Source organism: Hippoglossus stenolepis, chromosome 11, assembly GCF_022539355.2.
Source record: "Hippoglossus stenolepis isolate QCI-W04-F060 chromosome 11, HSTE1.2, whole genome shotgun sequence".
Lineage (NCBI taxonomy): Eukaryota > Metazoa > Chordata > Actinopteri > Pleuronectiformes > Pleuronectidae > Hippoglossus > Hippoglossus stenolepis.
This window is the reverse complement of record NC_061493.1, coordinates 1,626,326-1,642,248: the sequence shown is the minus strand read 5'-3', so window position 1 is coordinate 1,642,248 and position 15,923 is coordinate 1,626,326. Positions and strand designations below refer to the sequence as shown.

The following is a 15,923-nucleotide window of genomic DNA, read 5'->3' as shown; positions in this document are numbered from 1 at the left end:
CTTTCCCATCCACCACCGACAAAAACTTAGCATAGGCTGAAAGTAGCAAGCGAACATTAACTGTGAGGGCTGCTAAAGTAACTTGGGTTCAATTGTTTGCTAGAACACTGCGCAAATTTGATTTAGACACTGAAGCAAACACCAAAACATAGGAACTGTTAAGAATCGTAGCAATTTATGCTAAAAATCGATAGAAATATATCAGAGAGATATCAACCAACACATTTCTCTCCTTATGCGTCTTCTTCTCTGGATCATCAATTTTCGAAACCTCAATGTTCTGATCTCAACAAGCCTGGGCAAATACCTGAGTAGACACCAATTAGAGGCTGCATGCTTTGATTTTCATTTTTATGACGTCATCGCGTACACGTCTCACAAAAAGTATTTTACAGTATTTTTAAACTACAAAAATGCAAAACACTAAAGTATTTAGATACAAAATATGAATCCATTTTCATCAAACCTATCACATACAAATTAACAAAATACTATTTTGTATTTCAAATACTAAAAAATAAAATACCTGTATCATAAATACTGCCCATTATTGTGTACAATGAATCACCATACCTATCATCACCTACTCCTAATAAAAAGGCCACAATTTCATGTCATAAATGACTTAAACTTACTGTAACAAAAAAGCTATGTTTTGAATTGTTAAATAGTACATCCACACAGTAACATCTAGCAACACTCATGTACGGCTGGAGATGCATTTATTTTTAACAACTACATTTGCGTGGGATGGCTGCCTCACACATCCTGTGTCTGTTTGGAGCATTGGCTACGCATGTGTTTAGAAATTATTGCTATGCATGTCCAACATAGAGTATGTACAATAACAGTGGGTGCAGTATGGTGGAACGTTTTGTTGACAAGATAACAGACCAAAACTATATCCCAATTCAGGGGCTTCATCCTTCAGAGGATTCAATCTATGACGATGTCAATCCCCTTTTCAGTTTGGCCCTTGTAGACTGCGAAAGTATGTAAACTCCATCTGATGGACTTCTTTCCAGCTCTCTAAACACAGCAAACAAATTACACAGTTTGTACTCGAGACTTAAGCACCTCAAAAATGTCTTCCAGTGGTCTTCCAACAACCATGGTCGAGAGGACATAACTCCAAATGTCATCCCTCTGAGAATTGTTCATTCAAGTCTTCTTGATTTATGTCGATATCAGCCGTTGGATGGGCGGCAATCTGCTGCAGGAGCTCCTCTGATTGAAGCAGATGATTGGTCCAGTCTCGGCACACCTCCTCTATTTCAGGCCCCTCCCCTCCATATTCTGGAGGTAGGACGGCCGGTGAGAAGAAGTCACTTAAACTGTCATGGAAATTGGCACCATGCATATGGATCTACAGAGAGAAGTAAGTTGGTTTTAAGCCATTTTCGATGTATTTGTATGCGAAATGGAGTCTAAGATCAGAGTCTGAGGCTATATCCCTACTACTAAGTTTTTGTTTGAGAATGCATAATCTCTACGCCCAGCTCCACATCACTGCAGAGTTGTCGAGTCGAGGGGTTTGGAAACGCTGCTGGCCACAAAAACTGAACAGCTTGCTGATTGGTTCTTTTCGGTCACAGCATAGCCTTCGCTGATTCGTCAGGCTACAATAAAATGACCCTCTTCAGGAAGATAACAACCAAAGTATTAGTCTCGGGGGACTGGGGGGATTAAAACTGTTACTGAGCCAAAAGACTTGCATGGACAGAGATTGTTTTAGAGTGAAAACACAGTTTTCGTAGTGGTATGGATATAGCCTGAGAACAGAAACAGATATTAGAATTAAAGTGCAAACCCTTTGTTTGATCTTATCTGGCAGGAAGGGACGAATAAGGGCAAAGACCGTCCAAAAGAACATTGGCTCATTGACCAGATGAATTCCTCGGACTTTCAACGGAAACGATTCCTGATGACAAACAACCCCACCCCCACACACACATACAAACACAGATGTAAAAACAATGTTAAGCAATCTGACAACTTGATCACATCAGTCAATCAGTTAAATTGTAAAACAACATGGAATGGTGAATAATGGTTATTCAGATCAATCACACAAGACAATGAAAGACAATAACTCAAACTGCTGAGTATGATGATCTTAAGCAGACAAATGAAGTCAAGCAAATTGGCCAATCAATTTATCATCGAGATGTCCTGTGGTGCAACATACTATCAAAATGTTATTGTCTAAGAGCTGAAGTTCTTCCTTTTAGTCCTTTAATTGGTCGAAGACACATGTGAAGCACAGGCTTAAAGCAGGTGAGGAGTTAGAGGCCTACCGAAAGGACAGAGGATATCTTTTTGGCGATGGAAGGGTTAATCTGCATGGCATGGCCTAAACACCACCCCTGTAGGTCAAATATGACCTTCAGACCCCGCCTCTGCGTCTGTGTCTCCATGCAGATGATCTCTGATGTCATCAGGCTGACCTGGAACACCTGGAAGGCCGACCAGTCTTTGGGGTTCCACTGCCCTACAGACAGACAGACAGACAGACAGAGAGACAGAGAGGGAGACGGACAGACGGACAGACGGAACAAGGTTATTTGATCAAATGACTCTAGCTTATCATACTGTAGCTTTAAGCTGTTAGCTAAAGACAGTTTGGTTGAGTCTCACAACTGTCATTGCACACAACACCTAGAGAGGATTTGTGGGGTAAAACAATCATCTTGGTATGTTTGCATGTTGCTAATCAGCACTACACAGACTGCATCTGAGGATGGGGGTGATGCCATTAGTTAAATAGGTATTTACTCTAACTGAAATTTTGACCTCATGATGGTGTTAAATGGTAAATTGGCTTTATTTATACAGTACTTATCAAGTCTTGATGATGAGGCAAAGCACTTTACAGGACAGTTTTTGTCATTCACCTATTCCCATAACATTCATACAGTGCAAATACTGTATGTGCAGCACTTTCTCTATCACACATCACTCACACACTGCCGGCACAGCCGTCAGGGGCAATTTAAGGTTCAGTGTCTTGCCCGGGATCGGACCGACGACCCTCTGGTTTGTGGACAACCTGCTCTACCTTTTAGCCACAGCTGCCCTTAATGCCCTTAGGTGTGAGGTTAGAAGACTAAATGTTTTATCGTTTCTCCTGGATGTCTATGAAATTCGTGTCAATCCATTCCATAGTTGCAAGGCATTTCACTCTAAACTGGAAAAGAGGACCTGCTGGTGGACTTGAGGAAGGAAATCAGAAAATCTGGCAACTGAGCTACAGCATGAGACTTCATTTAGAGGTTGATGAATGTAAGTCTTGTTTTATTAAATACAGAGTGCAGCTAAGAGAAAGCTATTTAGGACAGAGCTGCAGAGACTGGGACTGTTAAATTGAAAACTGTAATGAATTGGGCAACAAAGCACATGAATCACACCCATAGATGCACAGCTTTGAACGTGATGGTGAATTTAAAATGTGGATGTGACTCACTTGAATCTGTCCACTGTAGTATGGAATTGCATTGGTGTGATAGTTAACATTGCATACAGTACACAAATGAACTAGAATTACCACAATGCTTTGTATGCCTCCGCCAACCTGTGCAGTTTCTGTGTACATATTTCGACATACTTTTTTCCAGATTCATACAAGGTCACTGCAACCTTTGACCATTGAAACATAATCACTTTATCTTTGAGTCCAAGTGACAACTGATAAAAAAAAATGAGATGACACATTAAAGAGGCCAAAAACATGTTTTTTGAGGATACCGTGACCTTGACCTTTGACCACAATCTAATCACTTAATCAGTGAGTCCAAGTGAATTGTACCACACTGATTCTTGAGACATGGGACATTAGGTTTTAAAGTTGTGTCCCCACTTTTTTTTTTTAACTGTCAGACATTCAATAAAATGTACTAAAATCAGGCAATATTAGGGGCAGCAGTCACTCTGAAGGAAGTTTAAATCTTAATGTAAATATTTCCTGTGTCACAACCATGATATGTCAACACTGTCTTCCAGTTTCTGAGGACATTGTTTAGAAGTAGGTTCTGTTAGTATCTAGCATCAAGCTGAAAGGAAATGGCTGCTACATGAACTCCATTTGTTTTGTGGGGCTTACACACACATAACGTTGAAGGCACATTGACACATGTAACCTGTCTCCTGACATGAGAATGTATTTTTAAAAATATTCTGATAGCTGTTTAAGGTAAAGTTAAAATTCTATTTTACAGGCCAAAAGAGCACAGACTGAAATCTTTATAATGTAAAAATATACACATATTGAAAGTAATTTTCTTCTGTCAGCCTTGGTGTTGACACAAAATAAGTGATGGCAAGACAAAAAGCACATTTTGTTAAAAAAGAAAAAAGTTGGGAGGTTGCATCAGAGCATAGCTCAGTAGCCTTGTACAAAGTTTAATCTGTCTGAGCATGAGGTTTTATTTTTTTCAATATTGGATCCTGTTTTGTCAAGAATCAGTGACCAGATGTAATGAAATTCCCTCCGGGCAGTCTTGATATATCACATTCACCGGGACGTGAGGTTCATCTTTGAGTCCAAGGGAAAGTTTGTGCCAAATTTGACGACATTCCCTTAAACTGACCTCAAAATATCATGTTCAAGAAAAACACAAACATGCCTTGACCTTTGGCTACCAAATTGAAATCCAAGTTCAAGTGAATGTTTGTGCCAAATGTAAAAGAATTCCCTCAAGGCATTGCGCAGATATCACATTCAAAAGGCAAAACTCCTTGAGTCTAAGTAAAGGCTTGTGCCACATGTAATGATATTCCCTTCTGGGCATTGCTGAGATATTTTGTTCAAAACAACACAAGGCCATGTGACCTTGATCGTGGACTATGATTGCAACAAGACTGCTAGATATACAACATGCCTTCTCACATATTCTACCATTTATGACAATTACTCTTACATTACAATTGTCATTGCTGCTCCCTTCATCTCTATCAGACATTTTCTTATGTGTAAGGCAAGGCAGGTTTATTGGTATTGCACATTTCAACAACAAGGCAATTCAAAGGGCTTTTACATAAAATATAAAATCCTGCTAAAACATACAGTAAGTCATTTAATCCTTGATATGTTCTTAAGGTGGTTATAAGATGACTCTGTAATTGTATTAACGTGGCTGTTAAAGTTAAGGTCTGAGTCAATGACTACACCAAGATTTCTGGCTTGGTTTGTGGTTTTTAACTTCAAAGATTCAAGCTGACTTTGATTGGTGGGCCTGTGCCAGATAGTCCTACCTGGTTTTTCAGTCGGTCTAGTAATATGCTGTGGTCCACTGTGATGAATGCAGCCCTGAGATTTAGTAATACTGAGACTGAGACTATGCCAATATCTGTGTTTATGCAGTTGTCATTTAAGACCTTGACAAGAGTAGTCTCAGTGCTGTGGAGTGATCGAAGACCTGACAGGAAGACATCTAGTTTTGTGCCAAAAAGACGTAACTGACACAGGAGGGTTTGTTAGCCTGTCAACGGTAGCAAACAAGGCATGAGCATTATAATTTTTTTTGGTGATGATGTCAGAGAAGAAAGCCTACTGTGCGTTTCTAAGTTTCTGATGATAAATGTGAAGTTTCTCTTCATAATGAACATGGAGGCCACCAATGTTTTTCTCTTCTGAGCAATGTGGCAATTCTCCATCGAGATCTTTTCTTACCAGAAACATCCTTCACCTTTTTATAACATTTTTTATTTTAGAAGTGATCTACAAGACACAGTGTCATTGTCACAGAGTAGGGACACAATATTAATCTGAGTCATCCGCAAACGTAATGACATGTCTGCCTTCATTCTGGCTCTGATATTTGTAAGTGTATAATTCCTCAAATAGGAGACCTGTGAAGGTCTTGTGGTTTTTCTCTGCGCGTTACTGCAGATGTGTAGAGTTTTAAAGGGAACTGCCTCTGTGTTTGTCAATACATGCACCATAAGACATGAGTACATGGAAATAGTTATTTTTACTCCTTTAGTTTACACCATTTGGTTTTATGGTTTTGTTGCTTCCACCAATCCCTCCCCTGTGGCATACAAATGCTAAACTACACCATTTAAAAACAGCTGAATACATCTTTTAGGTAATACCTTATTTTGAGATAACTTGTAATTAAATTATACATTCAACCAAATTGAATGGTTCATTATTGTAACCTGCACAGCAAGCAAATCAAATTTGATTGACTGATTGATTTCTGGGCTACATTTTTTCAGCAATGATGTTTGTTGACAGATATGGGCTTTTCAATGGCCGATGGCCATATTCAAAGGGCAGGGCGGCTGAAGGCCGATATAAAACACGAATATTATGTTTGTTTTCTTATTTGCAACTATTGAAATAATACAAATTAATAATAACAAAAAAGGGCAACAATTTAAATAAACTTAAATGGACATTTATTTAACACTAACCTATTATTTAGTTGAACACAGAACAATAATTGACAATAAAAAAGGTATGTTGTTGCTGTTTGCTTAAGTAAATCTGTACTCTGCTTATTTATTTCAAATTAAAATGTCTGCAAGTCAAGCTCACTATGTGCCCTGAATTTACACCTGGAGCAAAGTGGCATCAAGTGCAACACAAGTGTCTTTACTATATTTTCAGATCAGTTGTTATTTTCGTGTCCAGTGCCCACATTTATGAATTGCAATTGCGCCCATCTGAGCACCCATGGATGTGTTGGTCTTAAAGGGGACATAGCATGCAAATTCCACTTTGTTAGTGCTTCTACACGTTAATGTGGGTATCTGGCATGTCTACCAACCCAAAAACTCTGGAAAAAAAACACTCGCGCGTTTTGTTATGGTTCCTCTAAGTCAGAAACGTCATGCTTGAGTGACTGGAATGAGTATAGTACTTCCTGTGTATTGTGTCGTAACAATACACTGGGAGTCTCCCTACATGGCCTTGGCCCACCCCCCACCTCATCCCCCGCCCCCCCACACTCGTTACACCGGTTTACACCGGATGGAGGCAGCGCAGCGCCGTTCCCAAGCCCGCAGCAGTTGCTCGGGCGCGACCGCTCGCTCTCCCATGCGTGAGCTGGAATTTGTGTCAACGCCACACAGCCAGCAGTGTGGAAGACTTCCGCAGTGTTCAGCGCTACTGTAACACTGGCACAAACACACAGAGCCCCCACACTCGTTACGCCGGGTTTACACCGGACGCAGCAAGGCTGCGAGGCAGCGCAGCGCTGTTCTCCAGCGCGCAGCCGCCTGGCTGTTCACACGGGACGCGCATTTCTCCGCGCTGGTCAGCCCCATAGACTGTATATATAAGGTCAGCCCGCGATTCTGCTTTCTCCGCTTGTTGTTGTACCCGTTGAATGTCGGGGTTCGGGGTAAATGATGGTCTTCATAGCCTCTTTGAACCATGCTCTAGCACAGACACTTTTTACTGACATTTAACTAACAAGATTTGAACTCAGCCTAAACGAACTTACACCATCTTCTTCAACCATGTGCTTATTGCACCTTTTTGTTTTATCTTCCCTTATGAGTGCAGTCATTGACCAATGATGATTATCTCCAAATATACCATATATTTTGCCCAGGCAGATCAGTTCATCTCTGGATACTGGATTTCCTACCTGAGCACCAGAGCTGGACAGGAAACAATGCAGCTGGTAACTGATCCAGCACAGTTTGATCTTACTGGACTCAGCCTCAAATGTAAACATGTTCACTCATTTTAAGTATAAGTTATTACTTGAGGGCGGCTGTGGCTAAGGGGTGGAGCGGTTGTCCTCCAACCAGAAGGTCGGCAGTTCGATCCCAGTCTTCCCCATCATAGAAAAAAAAAGTGCTGCTAATAGATGCACTGTATGAGTGTGTGTTTGAATGCGTGAATGGCAAACTGTACTGTGAAGTGCTTTGAGTGGTCATCAAGACTAGAAAAGTGCTTCATAAATACAAACCTTTTACCATTTATTTGTGTAAATAAATCCTCCAACTGCTGTTGCTTCACATCAAAAGAATTTAACAGGAAAAACACGGGGATTCTTTTATTGTAAAGCAGCCACAATAAACATAATGTGTTTGTCATATTGCAGTTGTAGTTATTATTGAAAACCAGGACAGAAATTTAACAGATTAAAAATGTAAGTGATTCTGTCATTTCTGTCTCATGTTACAAAGATATTTAATGTGATGTATTAAGCTAAAAAACAAGATTAAAAAGACACATTTGCTGGATACAGTAATTGCATAACTGCTTTGTGTACTGACCGATCCTGTAGATGAGCACCCTGCTGCCTGCATGGTCCCGCTGTGGAAGAACGGCGTGGTATGTTGTGCTGAGGAGGCCAAGCACAGAGGAGGGAGACAGACAGCCGCTGATCTCAGGACTCTCCCTCCGCCACCGCTGATAGTTCAGTAACAGCTGCACAGGACACATGCAATGTTCAGGGACATGAGGGAAATCACAGGAGTCTACTGTACCTACATGACCTATGACTGCAACTGAAGCAGTGCCTTAAAGAAGATATGTGCTGTGGTTCTTCTGAGACAAACCCTCAGAGTAAATGTCCCTGCCACTGAGGATCACAGGGAAATAGAACTACCAGCTCAAAGGGATAGTTCACCCAAAAATGAAAATTAACTCACCACTATGCCAATGGAGGGTTGGGTGAAATGTTTGAGTCCTCAAAACACTCTCTGGGGTTTCAGGGTTAGATAGCATTGCAGCCAAATCTAGTACAATTGAAGTAAATGGTGACTTCTTCTTCAAACCAAAAACCAAGTGTCCATAAGCCCCGACATTCAAATTCTACTCGAAATAAGGTCATTTACACCATGTTTAGTTGACATTTAGGCTAAAAACACAAAGTAAATGACGCAGTTTCGAGTTGAATTTGAATGTCGGGACTTCCGGACACTTGGATGACACCACAGGAGCAGTATGGAGGCATTCTATGTTTTTTTCTGTTTCAAAAAGTGGTCACCAGTTACCTCAATTGTATTGGCCTTGGCTGCAACACTTTATACCCCTGAAAATGCCAAAGTGTTTTGTGGACTTAAACACTTCACCCACCCCTCCATAGTGGTGGGTAGATAATGAGTGAATTTTCCTTTTGGGGTGAACTATCCCTTCAAGATGTTCAGTCGGAATGAAGGCAAAGGGAAAGAGCTGTTTGTGTCACTGTGTGTGTTTACTACAGCCACAGAGCTTCGACCCACATGGCCGAGCTCCAGCTGCTTTCAAATGCAGAAGAGCGCCTCACCCTCTCTGCTGAGCTCCCAACTGAACACTCTGCATGGAGCACCGCTTTAACAAAACTGTTTACACACAACACTTTAGGAATATGTTCAGACTGTAAATACACCCCTGGATCACTGGTTATTTTTAGAGATTTATATTTGTTTTTCACAGACACACTCTGGTACACTTTTACCAGATGTCAACTCAAGTACTGGACTGTGTGTCTGAGCTGTGCACTTTCACACAACTAAACACACCATTTGTTTTTAGATTAGCTGATAGAGGCAGTAAACAAAATAGTACACAACTTACAATAGAGTAATTGTGTGCATGTATGACTGTTGTGTGTTGGATGACTGGTGAGGGATGGGTTGGAAGAAGAATGCTCAGAGTTAGGGGTTTGACAAAATATTGATACGGCAATATATCCTCGCTCTGACTCATGAGATGTTAATATTGATATGCAGGTGCAAAATATCTATATCTACTTATGAAGTTAAATTTATATATCATTTGGACTTTAGCTAGTTTATGGCTATTTTACATTGGAATGATGCACATGTAGACATTGACAAGTCACAGTGTGTTTGACTAAAGTGGCACTAAGATAAGACTTTAAGCACTTTTTGTAAATTTGTGTATCTCTGTGTCTGTGAAACTGACCAAATTGAAGTGAATAAATACACAAATCCTGTACCTCACCTCTTTATGGCCTTAACTTGGGCCAAGCATCACTCACAAAATAGTCACGCGACACATATAGGTCAAAGACGATAAAACAGATATAATCGGTACATCAATAAGAGCAATCAAAAATTATTTCGACCAGTTACCAATAAATTAACCCTCCGCAGTTGCAACTAGAACCGTTTTGCAAACATTTTCAGTGAAAATGAATTTTTCTAAACTTTCAAATATGCAAAGCAACCACTGAAAAACGAATGCATTGTAACTGTAAGGGCAGTCCACCTCAGTCAAATAATAGAGGAAACTGTTTGCCATCAGTTGCACCATCATTTAGTCATTTACAGAAGATAAGCAGCACCCTGGATTCTGAACTCACCAGAGCACCAAAGTTGTTCTCATTTAGGTTGTCAGTGACTTGAGGATTGATACTGATGCCAAGCAGGCTACAATACTGGTTGATAGTTCAGCGTTCAACACTGTAGACATCATCAACAGGCTTGAGAGCTGGGTATGTCTGTGTGACACCCTCCCTCAGTGTTCCAGATCATATCAACGTGATGATTTCATGGTTATACTTGATATGATGTACTGAGTCTCTCCTGTTCAGTCCTCACATGCTTCAGCACACAGACGGCACACTCCACATTTCACTGTTATAACTAAAACATCAGCACTTTAAATTCACTGCTCTACTGCCTGAAGGACATGAATATCTGGATGTTACAAAACGTCCTGCAACTGAGTAAAGAAAAGACCACAGCCCTAAAGCCGGTGCAGCTGGTGCAAGGCTCACAAGCAGCTTTGTGCATATATGGAGTCCCAGTCTCTTATCTCACCGCTGACCAAGTCGAGGACCTGGGAGATATTGTTGTTGCTGACCTAAACCTCTATCTAATAACATCACCAACTTAGCATTCTATCACCTTGGAAATATTTCTATCTCAGACATTTCTGTTTCATTTTCACATTGAGTTACATTGAATTGAACTTTTAACCAGTTGTGTGCATGTATGAATGTGAGTGTGTGTTCCTGTAATGTCTCGATGTTACACACACACACACACACACACACACACACACACACACACACACACACACACACACAGACACACAGACACACAGACACACACACACACACACACACACACAGAGAGAGACACACACACACACACACACACACATTACACTGAAATGTATCCCTAAAAACGAAAGTACAAGTGCTTGCATATTGTGAAATAAAAAACAAATATTTGAGATTTACAGTATTTGTGACATTGTGTGGTGTAAACTGTCCAGCCTGCAGAAGATGAGTTGTCATGTAGTTATTACATTAACATGTGAGCACATAACTGCTGCTCTGTGATTGATCATGCACACACACAGTGGAGTGTGGTCCGCTTCCCTGAACAGTGAACAACAGCCCAAACTTTCATCAAGTTACACTCAAGTTCTTGTTTAACATCTCAGACTCTCTACTGGTTCATAGTGTTCTCCTGAGGAAGATGCAGCTGTGGTACCTTCAGACAGCGCTCCACGTCGAAGTCTCTGGCCCGCAGGAACTTGAGGAGGAAGCCGCGGGAGAAGCTCCTGACGGCGGACAGCTCGCTGCTCTGCAGGGCTCTCTGCCTCAGGCCGCTCACATGCGGATCCAGCTGCTCCGAGTCGTCCGGGAGATCACTGAGCTGAGGCCCGTTCATGTCGCTACCTGGTCCGGTCACATTTCACTGCTGGGTAGTGACGGGCAGCTGCTGGAGGAGGAGGAGGGGGGGCGGGGGCTGCAACTGGAGGGTGTGTGTGTGTGTGTGTGTGTGTGTGTGTGTGTGTGTGTGTGTGTGTGTGTGTGTGTGTGTGTGTGTGTGTGTGTGTGAGAGCGAGAGCGAGAGAGAGAGCGAGAGCGAGAGAGAGGGTCTCTCAATCAAGTAGGTTACCATGGAAGTACTCACTCAAATACACTGAACTTAAGTACAAATGTGTGTCACCTGTTCTTCACTGGAGTATTGAGTATAACGCCGGGTTTACACAGGACGCGGAAGCGCAGCGCCGCGCCGCGCAGCGCCGTTCTCAAGCGCGCAGCCGCCTGGGTGTTCACACGGGACGCGCATTTCTCCGCGCTGGTCAGCCCGCGATTCTGCTTTCTCCGCTTGTTGTTGTACCCGTTGAATGTCGGGGTTCGGGGGTAAATGATGGTCTTCATATGATCAATTCTAAGACAAATGGGTGCAAAACAATATTTTATTTATTTTGTACAATGTTAGTACTTTGGTTCACTAACACTGCTCTCATGCTCTAAACATTTTCAGTGAAAAAGCTCCAATAAACCCACTGTTTACTTCCTGTTCTGCTCTTAACGACAGACAAACTTAGGTCTGGCTGCTGATGAAGCATTGGAACTGATGGGTTCCTTAACAGAGTGAGGTGTTCCATTATGGGAATGGCCTCAGTGTGACCAACTAGGGAAGCTCCAATGACACCACGTCTGTCTTTGACAGACAGGTCGACCATATTACCACTGTTGGCCAGACCCTCATTGATCATTCTAGGCCGGTTTCTTTCCGTGTCCATGCAAGGAGGGATGTGAGTTTCAGCTAACATGTATGTGAGGTTGAGCCAGCCACTGAAAATCTCTCATCATCAGAAGCCCCATGTGTACAACAGACGTCACTGATGCCATCAGGCCGAGCAGGCGCAGGCATAATCTGAACGACGCAGCTTTTCCCAGTCGAAAGAGGGAGAGACATTGTGTGAGACGCGCTAACCTCCCCTCCGTAGCGTGACACGACATGAGAGCGAGTTTATTTTGAGGCCCAGATATTATGTGCATTGTAGGGTTGCACTCGGCTCTTTGCCCAGTTCATGCTGAACCCAAGATCCCTGAGATGATGGATCACCGAAGCGGGATCCCTGACTGCCTGTTTGCCGGAGTGAGAGCATATCAGTTAGTCGTCTGTGTGAAAATGTCCTGATGCCTCTGTTCCTCAACGGAGAAGGAGCTGCCTCCACACACTTGCTGAACACCCTCATTGTCACATGTTCTTTAAAACTTGGAAAAACTCTCAACACTAAATCCACTGTGTGAAAATTTATAATTGCCCCCCCCAATCTAAGCAGTCTCGATCCGGGCCTGCAGAGGAGTGCACTATTTCATAATAGCAGGAGATGGCCATACACTGGTCTGGAACCAGCGACTCAGCCTTTTTATATGAGGTTTGGTGAATTTTGGGGAACAGAAGAGGCTGATGGAGCCTCCTAAATAAGGGAACAACTTTTGCTTACATTTTCATGTGTGTTACTGTGCATGTTATTTTTACTTTATACCAGATATGCTCCTTGAAATCTAGAGCTAAACATAGAGTTTTATAGTTAACTTGTGCTTAATATCTGGTGAGTACAAATAACAGTATGTTTAAATTGTTAAAGTGAAATAGTTAAGTAGTACTTCACATATACCTTACAGTACTTGATGCAGCCGTATGTGCGCTGTAAGAGTAAAATCTAAAGCCTGGGTGGAGGAGCAGAAGCTGCTCTTTCATTTAAAATGAGCAGCAGTAGTTTAGTTGTAATGATAGTGATGAGGAAGAATGCAAACAGTCCAGGTGCCGTTACTCATCATGACTGTAGTGAGACAGTTCATGTAGCAGCTCACATCTGTTGTGACGTCTCTTCTGCAGATTAAAACACAGTGTTAGAAAATATTTCACACAATAGGTATCAATGTTATCTTACACATGCTAACTCATATTACTCCTCTACTGTGGTGTAATAAACGGTGGTGGATCATGAGCGAGGTGGCAGCTGATGGTGGACCCTGAGGGCGGCAGTGGATCATGACGATGGATTGTGGATTATGGTGGCATCTGATCGTGTTGACAGCTGATGGTGGACTATTATTTACAACAAGACTGCTTGATACTCACATACTCTGCCATTACTGACAATAATTAATTGACTTCCCATTATGTTACAAACTGTTTATTCTAATCAATGCTGTAAATACTCTTATTTTGCTGATGTTCTCAGTTACATGTGGCATCTATTGCAACTCTGTCCGTCCTGGGAGAGGGATCCCGCACATGTGGTCAACACTGACAATTTTATATGTATATCATTAAAATATATGTTGTATTTGAGGCCAGACTTAGCTCAGTCATATTCACAACTTTTTTCATAGTAGAAATTTTAAAGGTTTCAGCTGTGTGGTTTATTTTATTTGAATTAAAACAACATAACTTTAACTTGCCTCATAAAGGCAATAATTTAAACTCACAATTATATGCATACAATTATGCATTGTACAAATAAATTGGTTTTATTGAAAGCAGAAAGCCAAGAGCTAAGAATTAGCCTCAGAGGAATGTCATGATGAGGAGAGAACATAAAGGTTCAAGCCCTTTGGCAGGGTGATGAGAAGCCATGAGTTGTACTCGCTGGTTATCTTATCAGAGACACTTCCTTCTGTTTGTTTGCAGTCTGATTATTTCTTTCTTTCCCTGGAGTTTCTTCCCTGTCTTCACCATAATAGACATTTGATCATGTGTAAAGCCTCACCTTAAGTGTAGGGAGATTCTGTGTCTTTTACCTGCACATCTTTGACAGTCCTCATTGTCTGTAGTGTCACAATACAAGGAGATAAGTGGAGACAGGGGGCAGTTACTGTATCCAGTTTGGCTTTGGCTTGATATATAAGATATACTCTTGGTAAAACTCCTATTTTGTTTTGTTTTTATCCACTCAAACCGAGTTACTGACGGTGCTGTACAATGGTGCAAGGTCATTGTTATTATTCTGTACACTGACTGTGCTGTATTATTGCTGAGTGGTAATAATCCATTCAGTCATTAATATTTGTACCAAATTATTTGATTAAAATGTCAAACATACCTATATTACAATATACTAGAACAAAAGACAACATGCAAGGTATAACGACACATTTTTTAAATAATATAATATAAAATACATTAATTGTCATTTGGCTGAGAAAATTATTGAATAAAGAAAGAAATTTGTAAACAAGGATGAATACTGACTAAAATGAAAAGTGACTGACATGATCATTGAACGATAAATAACCCTAAATTAGAGCTGTAGGATATCCTTACTGTAAGTTAGGCAGAATAGATGAATTCACAAAGGTCTCGATCAAGTATATGGAATATTAATCAGTACTTACATGTTTGGATCGTTGATCAGGTATGATGATGAAGTATGCTTACTTTGGGTTTTAAAAGCTCCTTGCAGTCAGTGTAGGTCACACTCTTATAATCGGAGACCAAACTCAGCCATTTCAGGTCTTACTCTTATAAGGCTTGGATCCTAATCACCAAGATCTAGTACGTTTACTTCAGTCAGTAGAAGATTATCCAATATCCCCACTACTTGTGTTATTATTGTGGCTTGAGACAATCATGTCTTGTGTGGAAATTAATTTAAACTGTAATTTTTTCAGTGAAGATGTGAGTTGATAATATAACTGAATAATAATAATAATAGGAATCTGAATAAATAATTCATTTTTTTTATAAACATAATAACAAGAAAGGCGATTGACTGTCACAATTAAGATTTGCCTCGACTCACAGGGGGCAGGGAGCACTCTTCTCTATCACATCTGTCCAGTAAACTAAAAGTTGATCAAGTCAACTTATGGTTCAGAATATTATAGTCAAATCGAAATACACATATAAATACAAAATGTTATAATCAGAACTAAATACACATTATCATCGGGTTAGTAGATAAATAAATAAATAATAATGAAATAAAAATCATTGATGAAATTATTTCAAAACTAATAATACAAAAAATATAATGATCAGGCCTGTCCTACAGCATGTCTTTATATTCTATAATAAATAAAGTTGTTTTATATATTTATTTATCCCTGTATTAACATTTATAAATAAAGTTTATTAATTTATGTATTTATTTATTTATTTAGAAACCATTGAGTGTAAGAGTGTCTGGGTCCATGTGTCTCTGCCACCGTACAGGTCCTCACATGTATGTTTACAAGACATCTCAATCCACT

General features: G+C 40.7%; 1 protein-coding gene across 1 annotated transcript; it reads right to left on the bottom strand.

Moving 5' to 3' along the window:
• Positions 1-334: 334 nt before the first annotated feature.
• On the bottom strand, positions 335-11,759 carry ttpa (tocopherol (alpha) transfer protein). Its single transcript, XM_035169575.2, has 5 exons — positions 11,413-11,759; positions 8,236-8,389; positions 2,298-2,491; positions 1,811-1,921; positions 335-1,366 (listed from the first exon to the last, which is right to left on the bottom strand). The coding sequence occupies exons 1-5, from the start codon at positions 11,590-11,592 to the stop codon at positions 1,139-1,141; spliced, it is 867 nt and encodes a 288-aa protein (XP_035025466.1). The 5' UTR covers positions 11,593-11,759; the 3' UTR covers positions 335-1,138.
• Between the last annotated feature and the right edge of the window lie 4,164 nt (positions 11,760-15,923).

Coding starts and splice junctions, on each gene's coding strand:
- ttpa (XM_035169575.2), bottom strand. CDS start 11,592: ATGAACGGGCCTCAGCTCAGTGATCTCCCGGACGACTCGGAGCAGCTG. Junction 8,390..11,412: donor ACGTGGAGCGCTGTCTGAAG/GTACCACAGCTG, acceptor TGTCCTGTGCAG/CTGTTACTGAACTATCAGCG. Junction 1,922..2,297: donor AGATATCCTCTGTCCTTTCG/GTAGGCCTCTAA, acceptor GTTTGTCATCAG/GAATCGTTTCCGTTGAAAGT.